The following is a 22,457-nucleotide window of genomic DNA, read 5'->3' as shown; positions in this document are numbered from 1 at the left end:
TGTTCCTATGCCCTTAAGGACAGTTTCCCAGGGGATCCCACCCAGCAGTTCCTTGAGCAGCCAGAAGTTCGCTCTCCTGAAGTTCAGGGTCCTGACTTTACTCTTTGCCAGGCCTGCATTCCTCCAGATCACAAACTCCACCAGGGCATGATCACTACAGCCCAGGCTGCCTCCAATCTTAACCCCTCTAGTGCTCTCCTCCACGTTGGTGAGCACCAGGTCCAGTAAGGCTTCACCTCGTGTCAGTCCATCTAATACCTGGACCAGGAGGTCAACAGACTCCAGGAATCTGCTGGACTGTCTGCTGCCCGCCTTGCTGCTATCCCAGCAGATATCCAGATGGTTGAAATCCCCCATCAGGACAAGAGCCCGCGCACGCAACACCTCCTGCAGCTGGAGCAAGAAGGCCTCGTCGACAGGCTCCCCCTGATCAGGTGGCCTGTAACAGATCCCAACCACTAGATCTCCTTTACTGGACTGACCCCTGACTTTAACCCATAAGCTCTCAACCTGGTGGTGGCTGTTACTCAGACACAGCTCTTCAAAATCTATCCACTTCCTAACGTAGAGGGCAACTCCCCCTCCCTTCCTGCCCTGTCTATCCCTTCTGAAGAGGCTGTAGCCCTCAATCAGAGTGTTCCAATCGTGGGATTCATCCCACTACGTTTCTGTGATAGCAACCAGATCATAATTTTCCAAGCACATCACGGTTTCCAGTTCCTCCTGCAAATGTCAAGAATGCAAAGCATGTTCCAGGATGTGACAGAGACCTCTGCCTAAAACAACAGTGCATCTTGACAGAAGACACTATCCCTTGCAGAGATGGCAGGTCAACTACATAGGCCATTGATCTGAAGGGGCCGGGTATGCCTTGATCTGTGTCAACACAGGCCTATCCAGTACCAAAACCAAATCACGCCTATACCATCAAGGCATTAACTAAATTAATGTCAGCATACAGGACTCCCCAAGTCATCAAAAGTGACCAGGGCACACACTTTACAGGAACAATGGTACGAAAGCGGGCTGAGAAAAATAACATCAAATGGCGGTTCCATCTGCCTTATAGTCTGATGGGAGTGGGCCTGATAGAGCAGTATTATGGCATTCTAAACGCTGCTCTAAAGACTGACTCCCAGTCCTTGCAGGGGTGGACTAAGAGACTACACAAAACGGTGAGAGACCTGAACAAAAGACCCAGAGATGGCTGACCCAGCACCTTGTGTATGTTACAGACAACTTGGGCCTCCCTGCTTAGGATCCAAATTAAGAGGAGAGAGATACAACTGAAACTCCAAGTTGGAATGATAAAAAATCTTCTGCTCCCTGTCCCAGTAACTTAGAACCTGGAACCCACAAGGTAAGATGGCCTTGTGAAGTGCAAGTGGGGTCAAAATGGTGAGGATTACTCGTACCATGGGGGACATTATTAGAAGGGGAAGGAATGGTAACACCACAAGTAATTGGCACATGGACATCAGAAATTATAATACCTCAATTTTCATCATTCCCAGATTGCCCATGTTCAAGCAGAAATTTTGATTCAAGACAGGAATACGGCATGCATTCTACCATGGAGGGCAGATCTGTCTCTCTTAGTGCCAGTTAAACACCTATTCTACTCTCTCTGAGATCTGTAGACCACCAGGATGACTGAACGGAAGCAGGAGTTCTGGGGTTCTTGTTCTTCAGTGACATTTAACAATGGACTTCTTAAGCATCTTTCACAAAAGAAGACGGAAGAATGTATAACTGAAAACTACGGACTCTTTACATCACGACTGGCAAAACTGTATCTGTGCTGCCACACGAAATAATATCAGTGTTGCGGCACACTGTATCTCTGTCGTGACTATGGTTTTTAATTAGATTGTAAAGGCATGACCCTGATATACTCAATCACTGGTTCATGCTGTGAAAGGGTGGAGTGTATGGAAACCATTAGGTCATGGCCTGAACCAGAGATTGAGCACCTGATGAAGGGGCACAGCCAGCCCTAGGAGCACAGGTGGAAGCAATTCACCTGTGTGACCGGAAGGGGTGGACACAGGGTCTGCCCCTCACTAATCTCATTTCAAGGGCTGGCAGCAGCAAGGGAAGCATCTCTACTCAGAGACTGCTTCCTTTGGAGTATTTGACAAGTCCTGATCCTTGGAAAGGGGTAAGTGATTCCTTCTTTATTACTGGATTGCAATGTCTACCTTTATTGGGTGATCCAAAACTGGTTTAAAGCAGCTCTATCCGCTACTGCCTATCTTTACACCATACCTTACCATGGGAAAACTCACTATACCCCCCTGCTCCCATTCACACCTAGTTTAAAGCCCTCCCAACAAGCCCCGCTAGCTTTTCCCCAAGGACCCCTCTCCCACTTTGAGAAAGACAAACCCCATCCAATGCCCACAAACCTGGTGCTATGTAGGCCACTTGCCTGTCAAAAAAACCAAAGCTCTGGCAACAACCAGTCACAAAGCCAGGTACTTAAAGACAAGAGCCTTTGATTTGTTCCTGTGTCCTTACTCAATATAGCAGGTGGGGAAGAAAAGATGATCTGTGTATTCAGTTCCTTCAGCCTTCAGGATGATTCCTGAGGCCGTGAAGTTTCTTTTGATAGCCTCTGACCCACAAGTAGCTGCTTCATCTCTCCCTGTATGGAAGAGCAGTAAGGGGTGGTGGTCTGTTGGCTGTACCAAAATAGGTAGTTTCCTGGTGACATCCCTCACCTAAGCCCCAGGAAGATAGCAGACTTCTTAGAGAAGAAGGTCTGCTCAGCCTATCAGATGTTCTGTTCTCTATAGGGCGGAATCGCCTACAACGAACCTTTGTCTCTTCTTCAACAGTGCAGCCTTGATGTTGACTTGAAGGCTTCCGATGGTTTGGTTTGGTGTGTTTCAGCAGACTGAGAGGGCTGTTATCACCCACAGATAGGCCTTCCAGGGCCTTCCAAATCCATGGGCCCCAATTGGTTTCACCCATGAGTGGTGAGGGAGCTGGCAGAAGAGACTGCCAAAACACTTTCTATCATCCTTCAGAAGTCTTGGAAAATAGCAGACATGCCTGAAGAAGGGATGACAGCTCGTGTCTCTCCAGTCTTCAAGAAGTGTAAGAAAGAAGGCTCAGGAAACTACAGGACAGTCAGCACCATCCCTAGAAAGGTGATGAAGCAATTTGTTCAGAATGTAAACTCCAAGCAAATGGAAGAAAAGTTTATTAGGATTACTCATCATGGATTTACCAAGGAGAAATCACCCTTAACCAACTAGGTAGCTTTCTGTGATGGCAGCACCAGCTGGATAGATGAAAGAAGAGGAGTGGATGTTATATACTGTGACTTCAGCAAGGCTTTTGACACTTGTCTCCCACAACATCCTTGAATGAAGTTTAGGAAGGGCTGACTGGCAGAGCTCAGATGGTCATGATCAATGGAGCAGAGTCCAGTTGGAGGCCTGTAACTAGCAGTGTTTCCCAGGGGTCAATGCTGGGCCCAGTCTTGCTCCAGATGTTCATCAATGATCTGGATGAAGGAACAGAGTCCACTCTCAGCAAGTTTGCTGATTATACAAAGCTGGGAGAAGCGGCTGACACACCAGATGGTTGTATGGCCTTTCAGCAAAACCTGGACAGGCTGGAGAGTTGGGCAGAGAGGAACCAGATGAGTTTTAAAAAAAGCATGCATGAAGTCTTGCACCTACGGTGGAATAACCGCATGCACCAGTACAGGTTGGGGAATGACCTGCTGGAGAAGAGCTCTGCAGAGAGGGACCTGGGGGTCCTAGTGGACAACAGGTTGGCCATGAGCCAGCAGTGTGCCCTGGTGGCCAAGAAGGCCAATAGCAGTTGGTGAATTAAAAAGAGCATGGCCAGCAGGTTGAGGGAGGTGATCCTCCCCCTCTACTCTGCCCTGGTGAGGCCTCACTTGGAGTACTGTGGCCAGTTCTGGGCTCCTCAGTACAAAAAAGATCTCCTAGAAAGAGTCCAGTGGAGGGCCACAAAGATGATAAAGGGTCTGGAGCACCTCTCTTACAAGGAAAGGCTGAGCGACTTGGGTCTGTTCAGCTTTGAGAAAAGAAGACTGGGAGGGGATTTGATCAATGTTTGTAAATATCTAAGGTGCAGGAGGCAAAGGGACGAGGCCAGACTCTTTCCAGTGGTGCATGGCAATAGGACAAGGGGAAACAGCCATAAACTGAAGCATACGAAGTTCCACAAAAATGTGCATAAGAACTTCTTCATAGTTAGGGTGACGGAGCACTGGAACAGGCTGCCCAGGGGGGATTGTGGAGTCTCCTCTGGAGATATTCAAGACCCGTCTGGATGCCTACCTGCACAACCTGGTCTAGGGAACCTGCTTTGGCAGGAGGATTGGGCTAGATGATCCATAGAGGTCCCTTCCAGCCCCTTCAATTCTGTGAAATACAAGGTCTTACCACCTAGAAAGGAATAATCACATGCATCAGTACAGGCTAGGGGCTGACCTGTTGGAAAGGAGCTTTGCAGAGAAAGACCTAGGTGTTCTGGTGGATAACAGGTTGACCATAAGCCAGGAGTGTGCCCTTGTGGCTAAGAACTCCAATGGTATCCTGGAGTGCATTAGAGTGTGGCCAGCAAATCGAGGGAGGCAATCTTCCCCCTCTGCTCTGCCCTGGTGAGGCCACATCTGGAATACTGCGTCCAGTTCTGGGCTACTCGCACCAAAAAAAGAGAGGAATCTTCTAGAAAGAGTCCAACAGAGGGTCACAAGGATAATTAGAAACCTTGAGCACTCCTGTATGAAGAAAGGCTGAGAGACCTCAAACTCCTGAGTCAAGAGAAGGATAAGAGAGGACCTCGTTAATGTTTACAAATATCTCAAGTGTGGGAGTCAAGTTGATGGAGGCAGACTCTTTTTGGTGGTGTGCAGCAGTAGAACAAGGTGCAAGGGGCAGAAGCTGGAACACAAAGTTCCATACAAACACAAGGAAGAAATTCTTTACCATCAGAGTGATGGAGCACTGGACAGCCTGCCCAGAGAGGCTGTGAAGTCTCCTCCTTTGTAGATCTCAAGACCTATCAGGACACCCTCCTGTGCAAACTACTGTAGGGAATCTACTTTAGCAGACGGGTTGGACTTGATGCATCTCTAAAGGACCCATCCAACTCCCCCTATTCTGTGATTCTGTAAAAATTGCAGTGTAGCAATGACGTTTTTCTTTTTACAAATAGTAGAAGTGGGTTTGGAGCTCATTTTGCTTTTACAGAAGAACTAATCATTAATTAAGACTACAGTATTTACTGTCTGGTTTTTAATAACTGGACATAAATAAGTCACTGTTCACAAACTGCTCAGTATGCTCCTACATACACATGCCTAACTGGTTAATTTAGAACAGTTTACTCAAAGAACTGTTATATTACTCTCTGTGGATTCAAAAATGCACACTAGTACAGCAACAGACATAAGGAAACTCATTTTTACTGCTATAAATCAACATCAAGGGAACTGCTTTGACAGCATCTACTTAACCCTGCAATAAAACCTGCTAGAGAATGAATGGAGACAATGATAGTGAACTTTTTTTTTCCTGAAATCTCAGAATATCTGATCAATGGAGCACTACTCCCTTCCTACAAGTGCAGAGTATGGCAAATGTTTTAGCTAAAATGGCATGACAGACACATTACTGGTGAAGCTGATAAAAGGGTAACATAATGATGAATTTATTTTTGCAGAAAAATCTTCAGTTGATAACGTGACGTGTCATTTAAACTGTTTATGTTTGCACTGTGTATGGTCTGAAAGTCAGAATTATCTGTAAGAGGCTTCCATCCCTCCATAAAGGACCCTGGCCTCACACTGTCAACGCATATTATTATTATGAGATAGTCAATAGAACAAAAAATCATTAATAAGACCAAAAACGCAACAATGCGCTTACCTAATTTTTTCCTCTTTCTATCTTCTCTCTATGAACCATAGTAGCAACTATCAACAGATAAATAAATCCAGAAGAACAGCAAGACAAGAAATAATAAATGCTAATTTATGCTACATTTTCTGCTAGCTGAAGCCCTGATCAAGTAAAAGAATGAAACTATTTTAACTGACTTCAGTAGAAGTTCTCAATTGCAGGGTCTCTGTTGTTGTTTGTGGTTGTTTTGTGTGGTTTGTTTTTGGTTTATTTGGTTTTTTTTTTTTTTTTTTTTGCTACTACATGTGTGCCTCTCAAACAACCTGAAGGCATCTTTGAAACATGCGAAACAACAGATATAGTTTAAAAATTAGCTCTCCAGCTCTACAACCTGGCTATGATTTGATTGGCTATTTTGAGAATTCGCAAAAACCTACTTGAACAATCAAACCTTCTTTTGAACAATCTAGCAGAATGCCAAAGTATTGGCTATAATATAATTGGCCATATTTTAAATAAGTTGTAAAATATACAAATAAGTGGATTGCAGTCCCACTTAGAGAAAGGGCATCTCCTCATCCTAAGAAGGACTTACCATACACACATCAGGTTTTTATAATACTAACAGGTGTTACTACTCCAGATGTATCTTCAGGACAATAGCTAGCTCACAATGCATCTATGTCACCCCTGTTTTTGAGCAAAAGACAGCATATCTAAATCAGTAAGTGGAATCACTCTACAAATCTATTTTTGCAATGAGTCAAGTTTATGCTACTGAAGCTGTGAATTTGATTCTAATAACTTAAACACCATGATTAAAAAACAATTAATAGGAGAACATAAGTAAATAAAATACTGACCTTGTTTTAAATTCACATTCTCAGAACAAGCAAATACAATATATGTATTAATATATGTATTTTAGGTTATAGATGTACTAGGCTGAAAACAGTATATGAAAGTAACATTTTGGATCATCAAAATTAATACTCTGCACATACAGCTCCTTTGAGATTTGCTCACAACCTAATTTCCTACTAGAAAACTAAATAGCAGAAAAAAAATCAAGTTAATGAGAAAGAGCTGGACAGAACACAGAAACAGTAACCCTAATTTTCTTTGTTACAGTTTCACAACACACAAGAGCAGAGACAGCCCAAGCATGACCACGAGTAAGCATGAGATGCCTAAACTAAGGACCCAGATTTAGCTGTTTGCTAAGAAAAAAAGAATGCATTCCACACTGCAGCATATGGGCCTTTTAAAAGTATGCTTTGGACAACAAAAACAGTCGGTGCAATTATTCTACAGCATTTGATTATCTCCTACAAAAACACTGACTGCAAGGGATTGCAGTGACAGCAGAAAGGTGCTTTTAGTGTCTGTCTTACCTAACATTAAGCTTAAAACATTACCGAAAATCCAGTTCTGGCTTACAAAACTCTGAAGGTGGACCAAGGACATTTTAGGTAAGTGACTTATAGTTTATAGCAGTACCCGTGACCCTACAAGTGGTCTTCCTGCAAGACAGAAGAAGATGCAGCACAAAAGACTGATATACATACCAGGTAATTATTCCCGTGTTTGGATTTGAGCATTTGTGTTACATTTTGTAGATTGTGGAAGTAAGTTTCCTCAGAAGAGTCAGCAGGGAAGGATACAGCAATGATCCGCTCTGTGATGTAAGTGAGGTCAAGTTCATAGCCCTCCTCCATAATGTGATGAAAGTCTGCACTTTGGCACTTTCTGTGAAGAAAGTAAATGAGGCAGCTCAGAACAAAGCAGCAGAGAACAAATAGTATATTAATGAGAAGAAACTGCAACTTGGACTCACACAATCAGCATCTGATGTTTTCAGAGTTTTCACTGAAAATAAAAATTTAAATACCATAAAGCTCAAATTCTTCAGTATGTAAATGAAGTAGTCAAATACCAGAGTTCTTCACATCAAAACTATAATAAAAGAAAAACCTCTGCAATTAATAACGTAGAAAAGCATTAAGATTAATGCAAGTAATTTTAATAAACACTAGCGCAAAAAAAATGTAGGAGTTAAAAAAAGAGAAAAACAAAAAAATCCACAATATACAAATATATGACTGCACCTATCTCTCTTCCTATAGAATTCTGCAAACGCTTTGTGAACTGGTAGATTTACTGGTTGTCTATAAAACATTGGAGATAGACACCATCTTGAAATCTGCTCTGAGTAACACTAGGTGTATCTAAAACTAGTACCCAAACTGTAACATACATTAACATAACGCAATTAATCTCACAGATTAGTTAGTCTGCTACGTCTCCAGGTTGAGGGCGAAAACAGACACCTTACCTGATCGTTCTTAATGGAATAATACGAAGATGACAATCGTAAGTTAGGTTTAAATGGGGAAAGGAATAAAACCAGATTTGTTAGAGATGAGCTTAGGAGCAGCACTCCAGAATCAAGGGTGAGATCAATAGCCCAGATGAAGTGCACCTACACTAATGCACACTGCATGGGCAATGAACAAGAGGAGCTCAAAGCCATGGTGCAACAGGAGAACTATGACTTAACTGCCATCACTGAAACATGGTGTAATCATTCTCATGACTGGGGTGCTGCAATGGAGGGCTATAAGCTCTTTAAGAGAGAGGCAAGGAAAGAGGGGCAGTGGGGTGGCTCTCCATGTCAGAAAGCATTTCAATTCTGTAGAGCTCAATACTGGAAATTATAACACAGAGTCATCATGGGTGAGGATAAGGGAAAGGCCAAGAAAGCTGACACTCATAATGACCTGACTGTCATCCTAGTAGGAGTCTGTTGTAGACCACCCAATCAGGATGAAGATACAAAGTGTTCTATAGGCAGCTTGCAGAAGTCACAAGGTCAGCAGCCTTGGTTCTTGTTGGGGAGTTCAACTTACTTGATGTCTATTGGAAATACAATACAGCAGAGAGGAAGCAGCCTAGGAGGTTCCTGGAGTGCACAGAAGAGAACTTCCTGGTACTGATAGTAAGAGAGCCTACTAGGGGAAACATCCTGTTAGATCTGCTGTCTACAAACAGAGAATGAATGGTCAGAGATGCGTTGGCTGGAAGCTGTCTTGGGCATAGCAACTATAAAATCAGGGTCAGCAAAAATGCTACCATGGAATTCTGGAGGGCAGACTTTGAACTATTCAGAAAGCTGGATAGGAGAATCCCTTGGGAGTCAGCCCTGAAGGGCAAAGGGGTACAGGACAGCTAAACATTGTTCAAGAAGGAACAGGCTATCCCGCTGTGCCCTAAGATGAGCTGGTGGGAAAGAAGACTGGTCTGGTAGAATGGGGAGCTTTTTCTGAGACTTAGAGAAAAAAAAGAGAGTTTATGATCTTTGGAAGAAGGGTCAGGCAACCCAGGAAGAGTATAAGGATGCCACTACGATACAGAGGGAGAATTAGAAAAGCAAAAGCCTAGCAAGAACTTCATCTGGCCACCACTGTTAAAGATAAGAATAAAATGTTTTTACAAATATATTAACAGCAAGAGGGGAGCCAAGGACAACCTCCTGAGTTTAATGGACGCAGCAAGGAACATCATGACTGGAGACAAAGAAAAGTCTGGGGTTCTCAATGCCATCTTTACTTCTGTCTTTAACAATTAGGCCACTTATCCTCAGGGTACTCAGCCCCTTGAGCTGGAACACAAGGATAGGGAGCAGAATATACCCACAACTTACGAGGAAACAGTGAGCTGCTACTCCAACTGGACTGTCACATGTCCATGGGGCTGGATGGAATCCACCCAAAGGTACCGAGGGAGCTGGCAGAGGTGACTGCTAAGCCACTTTCCATCATTTATTAGCAGTCCAGGTCTACTGGGGGTTGAAAAAGGATCTGGGGGGTCGTAGTTGACAGCCGGCTGAACATGAGCCAGCAGCGTGCCCAGGCAGCCAAGAAGGCCAGTGGTATCCTGGCTTGTATCAGAAATAGCGTAGTCAGGACTAGGGAGGTGATCATGCCCCTGTACTCGATACTAGTGAGGCCACTCCTTAAGTACTGTGTTCAATTTTGGGCCCTTCATTACAAGAAAGACACTGAGGATCTGGAGCATGTCCAGAGAAGGGCAACAAAGCTGGTGAAGAGTCTGGAATACAAGTCTTATGAAGAGAGGCTGAGGGAACTGGGATTGTTTAGTCTGGAGAAGAGGAGGTTCAGGGAGACCTCATCCCTCTCTACAACTACCTGAAAGGATTCTGTAGCAAGGCGGGGATCAGCCTCTTTTTCCAGGTAACTAGTGATAGAACAATAGGGAATGGCCTTATGCTGTGCCAGGGGTGGCTGGCTATCAGGAGAAATTTATTCTCAGAAAGAGTGGTGAGATATTGCAACAGGCTACCCAAGGAGGTGGTGGAGTCACTATCTCTGGAGGTGTTCAAAAAGGATAGATGTCACACTCAGAGATATGGTCTAGAGCAATTACAGGCATGGCTTGATGGTTGGCCTAGATCATCTCAGTGGTCTTTCCAATCTTAATGATTCTATGATAAGGCAAAAGTAAGGTCATCAAATATGCCCAGTTCTTTTCTCAGAGAGGACTGTATAAATGTTCTTTGGACAGCAGAGTATGTCTTGCAGAAGACTGTTCTTAAAAATCTAAACCACAAATAACAAAACCTAAAACATGACAGCATTATGTAACATTACTGCACCAAATATTAAAGAAGTACCTACTGTGATCCTTTGTCACAACTGAAAGAGTTCTTCCAAACACTGCTGGAATTCTAGAACAAATAAAGTAGAAATGTCAATATAGTAACTTTCTTGTTGCATTTGTGTCAATGTTACTGTCTTTTTTTGCCCCACCTTTATTATGATTCTAGTGTGGAAAATTATAATAGGATAAGAGAGTATCATTTTCTTACATTTTAACCACAACTGTAAACACTGTGGTTATGACCAGTTTATGTCCAGCTCTTCATGCAGAACATACGTGGAGTCATGTAAAAGTACTGGTTGTCCAACACAGTTAAAGTCTTTTGTGCTTTCCATGGTAACTCTGCACTAAGATTAGAACAGACTTTCAATGGATTTCTGAGAAGCTGGAGCTTGTATTTGTGTATAAACCCATTAAGCTGCTAACAACTGATTCTCTTAGGAAAATACTGAAAAATATACTGAACTTATTCCAGTACCACAAGTCTGAGCAGAAGAAAGAGAATAAATAATTTTACTTTGTAAGAATTTAGTGTGTCATTTCTGTAATTCCTTTTGTTCAGTAACAGCAACTATGCATTAAAGATTGCCATAATTTTCTCCCCCATGAACCTTAGTAATAGCATTTCCCTAATTTAATTTTAGCTGTCTCAGAACTAAGTACCAGTGTGATAGTCACCTAAGTTCCCTTTGTACATGATGGAGAGAAAAGAAGACACCTGGAGGAGACAAGATCCCTCCCAGTATAATTTTTAGGAAAAAAAAAAAATAGCTGTTGCTACACTAATGTTAAATAAAAGGGGGGAAAATACTTAACATTTAGACATCTTTTTATACTGAAAATCAGAAATTCATTTTAATATCAAGTAATTTCATTAGGAGAAAGACTTCATTCATCTTCCTGCCCTGAATTTATATTTAGTACACAGAAAAATGCACAGAAAAGATTATACAGAGGAAGTGTAAGAGCTGGAACACTAATGAACTCTACCTATTTTGGCTACATGTACAACATATTTCCAAACTGAGTAACTTCTGCTAGGCTTTAAAACTTTCTATTCAGTGGTCTAAAGCTAGGACACATCCACGCACATGACTAGCATTTCCCCTTCCAAAATTTCTGGAAATCAGCTGTTCTTGTCAGTTTTAAACAAGCACATCTGATGGTGTAAGGTACGCCTCACTGAAGTGCCTGGTTCCAGTTCCACAAATCTCTCTTAAATACAACTACTAAAAACAGGAAAATTTCATAGTATTTTCAGCTTCTTTTTACTCAATCTTTTCTTAGGATTTCAAAGACTGCAGGTAATACTCCTTAGGCACTGCAGTAAGTAAGTAAATAACTATAATAAGCCTTTACGGCATTCCTCACAAAAGGGGATCTGTAAACGCAAGCTAGATCTTAGTGTGTTTCTGACTGAATCTAGGTTTAATAACCAATTAAAATTAATCTTAAACTTCTGTAACTGCCTCTCTTTTTTTCAACATTTTCGTGCTGTTTCAGGGTAATTTCACCAATAAGAATGGATTCTTCTTCATTCAGAACCAAACCACTATACATCTCAGCAGAGTATGAGTTACACCAGGTACAGAACACAGGGAAGACCTTACATAAAGGCAAAATCATCTCCACCTAGGGGTAGCCCTTCAAGACAGCAACTGCAGGCTGGTACCTCCCAGGACAGATTATTACAAAGAAAATCTTGTGAAACTAAACCTGATTTTCATTTAGTGTTGAGGTACAAAAGCAAACAAAAAATAATGGTTCAAAATGTGGTGTTTAATTACACTTTGCAAAAAATTGTAGTAGTACTTAGAATACACCCAGTGGAAACAGTACTTTACTTGTTGCCAGTAGGACAGACTACTTGGGTATTATTCTTCCTTTGAGTTTCTCACATGGTTCTTTTCTACTGCTTCAAGGGAATTGCCTGGCAATGCAAACAGCATATCAGTCATCTGAGAGGCAGGTTTCTGAATACAGAAAACATCTTCAATTTACCTACTAATTCACTTTTAAGGATTTTTAGGTATATATACACACAGATCAATGCCAAATAATTACATTTAAAAAATCCCTAAGTAAGTAACAAAAGAGAGTTATTTGGTTATATAAATTTTGCTACAGTCTTTCTACAAAAGCCAGGGGTGAAGCAATCGCTTTTCAAGTGACAACTGTCTTCTCTCCAGACACAGAACAATGTCATTGAGCGGCAGTTTCAGTGGGTCCTGTGTCATTGCCCTTTTCCTGTGAAAACTCAAGTCATGCAGCTCTTCCTTTTCATATTCTCCTTACTGATCCTTTTATCATCTTTGGCTCCTGTATCCTGTTAGTTGTAGGCTCACTGTAGAGCCAGTTCTATATACTTTGGGGTACTGTAGAAAAAACAGGACGATGAACTATACCAATCATTCAAGTGTTTCACGATGATGACTCCTACTGAAACACGTAGGTGCTACAGTGAAACATAAGCTTTTACTTCTTGGATGAAAACCAGAATTTGCATAATCTTTTGGTATCTGTTTTTAGATTGATTTCTAATGTGAAACAGAACATATGTGCACTGTGAATATAAATGTCTTTCTGTTACTGTATATCTATTTTTGCAGTAAATATTAAAATACATAAATAAAACTGCTTTGGAGTTGACTCTCAGCAGAAAGTTTTATCATCATTTGTACTACAAGTTGCAATTTGTTTAGTAGTACGCTCTATTTCTGTTCTGTACATTGAACCTGTAAAAATAGGGATCTGTTTCCTTGTGTATGATAACAGTAACAGTAAAGAAAGATGTGCCCCTTGCAAGAAGCGTAGAAAGGATGATTCATGCAATTAGTGATCTATCATCTTCCCTTACCTCTGTGCTAGGGAAGATCATGGAACATGTCCTCCTAGTAGCTATGCTAAGGCACATGAAAGACAGGGAGGCGATACAAGACAACCAGTACGGCTTCACCAAGAACAAGTTCAGCCTGACCAACCTAGTGGCCCTCTGTGATGGTTGTAACTGCATCAATGGACAAGGGAAGAGCCACTACTGTCATTTACCTGGATTTCAGTAAGGCCTTTGACCCAGTCCCCCACAGTACCTTCTCTCCAAACTGAAAAGATATGGATTTGACAAGTGGACTGTTCAGTGGATGAGGAACAAGCTAAGAGATCATGCCCAAAGAATGGTGGGAAAAGGCTCAATGCCCAGATGGAGACCAGTGATGAGTGATGTCCCTCAGGAGTCAGTACTGGGACCAGGGCTCATTAATATCTTCATCACTGACATCAACAGTGGGATCAAGTGCACCCACAGCAAGTCTGCAGATGACACCAAGCAGTGTTGTGCAATTAACACATCTGAGGGATGGGATGCCATCCAGAGAGATTTAGACAGATCTGATCAAGGAGCCCAGAAGAACCTCATGAGGTTCAACAAATCCAAGAGCAAGTTCTTGCACCTGGGTCACAGCAGCCCCCACTATTAATACAAGCTGGGGGGATGAAAGGATAAGCACAGCCCTACCAAAAATAAACTGGGGGCACTGGTGGATGGTAAGCTGGACATGAGCCAGCAATGTTTCCTTGCAGCCTAGAAAGACAACCACACCCTGCGCTGCATCAAAAGGAGTGTGGCTGGCAGGTCAAGAGAGGTGATCCTGCTCCTCTACTCTACACTAGTGAGACCTCACCTGGAGTTCTGCATCCATGTGTTGAGTCCTCAGTACAGGAGAGAAATGAACTTGTTGGAGCGCATCCAGACAAGGGCCAAAAAATGATTCAAGGGATGGAACATCTCTCCTACAAGGACAGGCTGAGAAAGCTGAGGCTGTTCAGACTGGAGAAGAGAAGGTTCTGGAGAGACCTGATACCAGCCTGTCAAGATCTAAAGGGGAGCTGTAAGAAAGAAGGGACAGACTCTTTGATTCTGTCATGATACAACAAGAGGGAATGGTTTCAAACTAAAAGAGGAAGATTCAAACTGGATATAAGTAAAGATAAAGAAGCACTGTAACAGCTTGTCCAGAGGTGATGGATGCCCTGTCCCTGGGAACATTCAAATTCAGGCTGGACCAGGCTCTGAGCAACCTATCTAGCTGTAGCTGTCCCTGCTCATTGCAAGAGAGTTGTACTAGAAGACCAGTAAAGGTCCTTTCCAACTCAAACAATTCTAAGATTTGATGAAGTAGCAGTGTCTGCAGCATTTACAAATCTCAGCTTGATGTCTTCCTGGTAAAACCAGCCTGACCTCTAGTTGCTAGCAAAGCTGCTTCCATGATTCTTCCCTAAAATGACATCATCAAGACAGGCCAGGCTGCCCTGTATAAGTTAACTGTAGAGCTTTGTAGTTTAGTTTTGGGGCACTTACATTTGGAGTTTCATCTGCCAATCTGATTGGGATAGCAAAAAATCAAGAAATGCAGAAAGATCATTTTCCAACTCACTTAGATTCAGAACAGTACCTAAGCCCAAAGCCTGAAAACTTATTGCACAGCTGGGTGTTCAACCCATCTCTTATTTGCTTCTTTAAATAACTGAAGTTTGTAATTAAGAAAAGGCACAGAACAGTTTTTTTCTGCTACAAGCACTTCAAACAAGATTACCGAATATGCTCAAAGTCCATACTTAAGAATGGAGCATAACTAATGATTTACTTCACATACTGCTATATGTACTCATATGTAGAAATTCTAGTATTTCTGAACCCGCAGTTCTACAATGTCACGACTAAGAGTTGACACTAAATGTCATAAAGCTAACAACTAGCCCTAACCACTGCTGCATAATACCCAACACTGCAGAAAAACCTTGCAGATGCCATTTGTCTTGCACATAGAGAAGGAACACACCTTCATAGGTGAATTAGCCATGTCAACACTCAAACTACAAATGTAGCCAGGATACTCAGAAGTTTCTTTCAAGACATTCCAAAATCTTTAGCAAATTCGATGCATCTTGCAACACTGCAACTATTGTTTTCATGGGTAACTTAAAAACATGGATAAAAAATAATCAGAAAGTTTAAATGACAGTAAGAAAGCCTTACTACAAGCATTCTGGGAAATGATATAGCAATTTCTTTATATGGAAGTATTTTTTAAAACAGCCTGGCTAGCTCAGCATGTCTCCTCCCAGTAGTGGGTAGGAGACTTTCATACAAAGCATGTTTCAGTGACTCTCTTGCAAAAGACGAATACTGCTTTACACCAGAAACAGAGAAAGGAAGAGACTTCACAGATCCAATAAGAGAATTTGCAAAGCACTTACAGTGCTTTACTCTTGCTGAAAACTGCAGTGCTCAGTCTGTGGCAAAGAAAATCCTTTACACCACATAGACACTTTCAAGAAGTGTAGAGATATGAAACATTTTCAAAATGCCTCAAAATGCTATCATTTTTAGATAACAACAGCTGTACCATGTGTCTTACTCTTCAGCTAAAGGTTTGATAGGTGATGCTAACTGCAAAAGACTCCAGAGGAGCTGCTGAACAGGAATAAGCAATCAATAATAAAATTCAAGCAACTGTAACATCATGTATGTCTGTAAAACAGCATCACATCAGCCACAAAACAAACATTTATTCAAATTATATGAAGGTAAGATTTTTGCCCTAAGCCACTAACACAGATTTATTTTGTCTGGTTCTCATATACTGTTTGGTAGTTTTGAAGAAATAACTATCTTCCCAACTAGTTTTTCTAAGTGAGTTTTCCTCAAGCAAGATGCAAAATATTTCCATTCCTTTTCCCAAAGCTTTAGCCTCAACTGTTTCTCCTTTATTTCAACTTCCTCCTTTTCCCCTTCAGGCACACACTGTGCCCTCATTCAAAGCAAAGGATTCCTGAGATTTCTCTTCAAAGATTACACAGCAGTTTCATGGCACCATTCTGCAGGCTTCTCCAAAGCCAAACTACAACAGCTTCTTCTGCGAGCCTAAGAGATCCAGGTGAGTTTCATCTCACTAGGAAGCAACATGCATATCTCCCTTAACACACACCATCATGTCAATACTAGACATTTCACAGCACTGTATTATATATCAGTTAAAATAGAAAAAGATGAAAAGTACAGACAGCCCATTGCATCTGTTTACAAAAAGATGAAAGTAAGTCCCAATGCTGCTCAAATAATACTAAGATTACTCAGGAGAACATCTAAGGAACTAGATCATCCAAGCAGGACAGCAAAGGAATTCATGAACACTTCAACACAGCCATTTACTACTAAGGGAACCAGATAAGCAGAAGCTAATCAGAAGAAAGCTAGCAATCACATGGTGTTTACACCATCTCTGAGGCAGTGTGACACTGGAAGTACAGAAAAAGCCATTCTTGTTCCAGTGAAAACGCATTCAGGGATTTTCTTTTTTTTTTTTTAATAAAGACAGAACATATTACTATTTCAATCATCTCTTCTCAAATTAATCTAAAGCTGCTGCAAAGATGACTTTTATACAATTTATATTTTTTATACAAAAATAAGAAATCTTTTAGCTTACATACAAATAGTGGAAGAGATAGCAGAAAGGACAGTAAAGGAACCTTTGAAAGCCTTATCTAGCAAGATTCCTTCCAAACAGAACAAAGTCCCCAGGAAAGGAAAAGCCCAAGCAGCATGAACTGAGCTTTACACATTGCTACCATCCCTTTTCCATATGTAAACTTTTACCCTAGGCACAGCTCTAATCTTACAGCTGTTTCACATAGCTCCCTACAAGAGCAGAGCTGCACTGAGAAACTTGCTATGTCTGTACTAAAGTGTCATCATATTAAGTACTACGTAAGGAATTTACCTCTAAACTGTCTAAAACAGCATACGTGCTCCACCTCTGGTTGTAGCACAGTTTCATAATTACTTCAAAGATATGAATGAGTTTTCTGAATGAATACTATCCACAGGCAATTAAACTAAGCACAGAAGACACAGTAGGATATAAACTGTCTACATTAATTCACACTTACTGCATTAAGGAAGAGGCTCTGTGCAAGTCCTTGTACAGCATGACTTGATGACACCTAACCCAAAATTCCTGTATGTATATACTTGATTTCCTCAGTCTGTAAAAAGAACAGTGATGTCCGCAGTGGAAAGAAAACAATGTGGTGGCAAAAAGAAAGATTTCAGGAGAAGATCTCTTGAGTTTCTGTCTGACCTAGTTGAAGATGCAAACTGAATCAAACTTTCATCCCAAATTTAGCCCCTTACTAAGAGATAACTACACGTACTGATGCACATAATTCTTGGAAAGAAAGAGACAAAATCACTTCTGGCTCTTCTTGAAACAAGAATCCTCATTTATTTGGTTTCAATATGTTCATATTAAAATGCAATAAAATATTGGTTCTGACACCTGTCATGGTTTTGTGATTTTTCAGTTATTGGTATTCCACATCATAACATCATGTAGTGGATATACCTGGTTCTCAGAAGAGGACTACTACAGTCCCCACGGTACTTTGCTCCTCTGTTACCATTTCCAGCCGGAGGGAAAAGATAAAAGCTCGCAGTATAAAAACTTGCAGATCACGAGACCTCGTCCCTTTTTCCGCCTGTCTCTCGTCTTGGCAGCACCTCCCTCTCCAGCCGTCTTTATCGTCGGTAGTAGAGTAAGGGCTACCTTGATTTTGGGACATTCTCTCTCTCTGTATTGGATTTATCAGCTTAAATTGTAATTATATTGTATTATAGTGTGTTGTTTTGCATTCCGATATCTTATTTAGTAAATTAGTTTGTTTCTCCTCAGATTGTTGCCGCTGTTCTTTGCTCTCAGGGCCATCTCCTTACCCTTTTCCCCTTTTCCCTTTTCCCGGGGCGGGGACCCGTGGATCCCCCGTTCCCTTCGTCACGGAACCGGGCCGAACGCCCGTAAACCATTGACATTTTTTAGTGGAGAATGCGGGCAAAATTGAGGCAAAATTAAGGCAAAATTAAGGGCAAAAATTCTGCTTTTTTAGTTTTTAGAACAAAGCTAAGACTGGTTTTTAGCTCTTAGAACGAATCTTTCTCTGCTCTCGGAAAGCTTCGTTATCGAAACTGCAGGTGCTGTAACTGCAAACGTGACCTTGAAAAGTCCAGGCGGACTGCCAATACTGTGGGATGTTTTGTAAACTTTTGTACACTTTTTGTAAACTTTTTTTGGCTGCTTCTAGCCTGTCTTTGTAAAGAGAAAAAAAAATGTATACAATGTGGCATACAGCTCCAGAGGAAGCTGCTAATTTTGTAGAACTTGGGATTTTAAAATCATCTCCCAGTCTCTCCTTTGAATCATTGATGCATTTTCTGAATGCCCATTTGACCATGTTGTCAATCTCCTTGAATGCACTACTCATCATTCTAGTCATTTCACTCAGTATCTATATTTTGAGGAAGCTTTCTCTAAAGCCAGAGGATACTGAGTGGCAGGGAGTGTGGAGAAACTTGGGAGAGACCTTAAAGAGATGGGCATCTCCGGTGTCATGGAACTTTACTCCTGAACACCTGGAAGATCCTGAGAGCCTAAGCGAATATTTGAGACAGGGATGTGATGGCTCTGGTGAATCTGAGGAGGCACAAATCATTTGGGGCCTAGCTTATGCTTATCAGGCCTTATTCAATACTATCCCAGAGAGGGAGAGACAGTTTGAAAATGAGAGACAGAGTCTCCAAACCAAAATACAGGGTCTCCAAACCAAAATACAGGGTCTCCAAACCAAAATACAGGGTCTCCAAACCAAAATACAGGGTCTCCAAACCAAAATAGATTGTTTCCAAGCTGGGAGAGAGAGTTTCCAAAATGAAAGGGAGAGTTTTCAAAAGGAAAGGGAAAGTTTACAAAATGAGTGGGACACTCTGCAATCCAAGCTTAACAGTCTTCAATCTGAACTACACGCCCTCCAATCTAACTTTCATGCCATATCAGAAAAGTTGGTCCAAGCCGAGCGTGAGAGACAGAGCATGGAAAACAACCAGCCTGATCAACCACAGGAGGCACCACAACTGATTTCAGTTGCCCCTGTAAGAGGACGGAAGGTGAAACGAATATCGCTTCCTTCGGAACAGGAGACAGCAAAGCGAGAAGGTCCAGGGGAGCCACCCCAAGGTCCAGGAGAGGGGCCCTCAACGAGATCCCGGTCACCAACGCCCACCAGGGCAACAACAACTGAAAGAGACGTTGAAACCCTTACTACTCATCCTCTGAAAATGACTGAACTTCGAGTCTTGAGAAAAGACTTTACACGGCACCCAGGTGAACGCATTGTCACCTGGCTACTTCGATGCTGGGACAGTGGGGCCAATAGTGCACTGCTAGACAGTACAGAAGCCCGCCAGCTGGGAAGTATTGCCAGAGACTCAGCGATTGACAGAGATATCAGTAGATGCCAGGATGAGTCTTCCACCCTTTGGAAGCGGATGCTATTAGCCGTGAAGGAAAAATACCCCTTCAAAAACGATCTGATGCCTGAGGCAAAGAAATGGACTGCTATGGAAAAAGGCATCCAATATTTGAGAGAATGCGCTGTAGTGGAAATGTTACATGACCCTGGGTTCATTCCTGATGATCCAAACCAGGAACATGATCCTGAGAGAATCAGATGTACACCAGACATGTGGCGTACATTCACAAAAACTGCACCAGAAAAGTACGCCGGTACATTAGCAGCCATGTATGGCAGATGGGAAAGAAGACCCCCTATGGGTGAACTGATTTTCAGGCTCCATGACTTTGAGCTACATTTAACCCCTCTGCAAGTTTATGCTTCAACCATTGTAAAGGTAACTGAAAGACTGGATAGACTTGAGAGTGATCACGATGATATAATAGAGGAACTGACTTCTTTGCCTCATGATGATAAACCTGATGACAATCAGGATTGTCGAGACACCCTACAGGAGAGGCTGAGCAACTTGTTGTCCTCCCAACTCGCATCATCCAACGTCTCAGCTATTAGAAGAAGAAAACATTCTCCTGCTCAAGCAAGTGACAACAGTAAGACTATGTGTCATGGTTTTGTGATTTTTTGGTTATTGGTATTCCACATCATAACATCACGTAGTGGATATACCTGGTTCTCAGAAGAGGACTACTACAGTCCCCACGGTACTTTGCTCCTCTGTTACCATTTCCAGCCGGAGGGAAAAGATAAAAGCTCGCAGTATAAAAACTTGCAGATCACGAGACCTCGTCCCTTTTTCTGCCCGTCTCTCGTCTTGGCAGCACCTCCCTCTCCAGCCGTCTTTATCGTCGGTAGTAGAGTAAGGGCTACCTTGATTTTGGGACATTCTCTCTCTCTGTATTGGATTTATCAGCTTAAATTGTAATTATATTGTATTATAGTGTGTTGTTTTGCATTCCAATATCTTATTTAGTAAATTAGTTTGTTTCTCCTCAGATTGTTGCCGCTGTTCTTTGCTCTCAGGGCCATCTCCTTACCCTTTTCCCCTTTTCCCTTTTCCCGGGGCATGGACCCGTGGATCCCCCGTCCCCTTTGTCACGGAACCGGGCCAAACGCCCGTAAACCGTTGACAACACCATATAGAATTCCAGCCAAACTCTCTAAATTAATGCTTACACAGCTTTCATGAAAAGCAATAGGGGTTGATGCTAGAAACATTCTTTTAGTAGCCACATCGGTGGGTGAAAGCAATAGAGTTTTTCTTACCTGGACCAGACATCATAGAACAAGATGGAAAGGAGATGGAAGAAGAGAGAAGAAATCCCAGAGCCAAAAAAATTGCTCAGCCAGGTTAACACAATCTCTTTCAATTTTGTTAAGAAAACAAAAGGAGAAAAAGAGTATATGATGGTTTCACACTAAGCTCCATCACACTGCTCTTTCACTTCCCCTCCACAAAATATCACAACGAGAACATACGACGAATAAAGGCTCAACAGTTGAGATAAGGACAGGGAGATCACTCAACAATTACTATCACAGACAAAAGAGACTTTGCATGGGGAGGTTAATGTAATTTATTGCCAAATAATAACAGACTAGACTATAGATTAGAGCAGTGAGGACTCAAAGCAATCCAAAACACCTTCCTCCACACCAGCCACCCTCTTCTACCTCCTCTCCTTGAGTAGGAATGGAGACTGTTGTCAGTTTGTAACACTTTGGTTCTGCTATTCCTTCATCTTTACTCTCATCCCATCGATGAGATCCCATACTCTGCTCCATCGTGGGATTCATCCCATGGGATGCTGTCCTTCCCATAGTGATTCCATGTGTGCTTCCCACAGCAATATTAACCAGTACAAAATACACTACATGAGAATGCACAGCTGAAGAAAATACCAACAGCTTGCCACTAAGACTGTCTTCAAAGTGGCTGGCTGTGCATGAGCTACAGAAAAAAAAAAAAAGAAAAAAAAAGCCTGAGAGGAGAAGCGTCTTGGCTTGTCTAGTAAGTTATCAGTACAAAGAGAAAAACCTCCAGTGTGTTCAGATGTAACAGAAGAAAGCTAAAAGTTCTCAACTAACAGAAAATTGTCTGCAATTATCTTCCTCACAGTAAATTTACTAGAAATCTGTGGATAACAGTATAGATGCAACTAAAGAGATGGCCTGAGTTGCACAAAAAACATTATTGCCACCCCAAGAAAACAAACTATACCACTAATAAAGAAACCTCTTTGAAGGCCTCCTGCCTATATATGTATGTAGTCACAGATCAGAACTCTTTACACTCTGCAGCTGATACCAGAAGAAGCCTGCAATACTGAACTACAGACAACACTGTAAAACAAAAGCAACACGCACAAGACTAACACAATGAAACAGATGTTCATTTATTGCAATAGAGAGCTGTTCCTGAATGGAATAATGATTTGGTGAAGACCATGCTTTCAAGTACTTCCTTCTGCTTCTTTTTAAATGTCAGTTTCACCTTTACAGTAGTGAATCAAACACCTGCACCAC

General features: G+C 41.9%; 1 protein-coding gene across 36 annotated transcripts in view; it reads right to left on the bottom strand.

Moving 5' to 3' along the window:
• TNS3 (tensin 3) overlaps positions 1-22,457 on the bottom strand; it is a 290,201-nt gene that overhangs the window by 150,777 nt on the left and 116,967 nt on the right. For 31 of the 36 annotated variants that reach the window (XR_002433899.1, XM_021382346.1, XM_021382352.1 and 28 more), the window contains 2 exons: positions 10,586-10,635; positions 7,457-7,637 (listed from right to left, as the gene is read on the bottom strand). Coding sequence is in view for 35 of the 36 variants with exons in the window: in XM_021382346.1 (XP_021238021.1) it covers positions 7,457-7,637; positions 10,586-10,635 (231 nt within the window). In the remaining variant the exon portion in view is untranslated. Of the gene's footprint in view, positions 1-6,483; positions 6,564-7,456; positions 7,638-10,581; positions 10,636-22,457 lie in introns of those variants that run through there. The other 5 variants (XM_021382378.1, XM_021382379.1, XM_021382377.1 and 2 more) reach the window with 3 other exon arrangements.

The sequence above is a fragment of the Numida meleagris genome, unplaced genomic scaffold (genome assembly GCF_002078875.1).
Source record: "Numida meleagris isolate 19003 breed g44 Domestic line unplaced genomic scaffold, NumMel1.0 unplaced_Scaffold218, whole genome shotgun sequence".
Taxonomy (NCBI): domain Eukaryota; kingdom Metazoa; phylum Chordata; class Aves; order Galliformes; family Numididae; genus Numida; species Numida meleagris.
The sequence above is the reverse complement of the archived record's forward strand: the minus strand, read 5'-3'. Positions and strand labels throughout refer to the sequence as shown.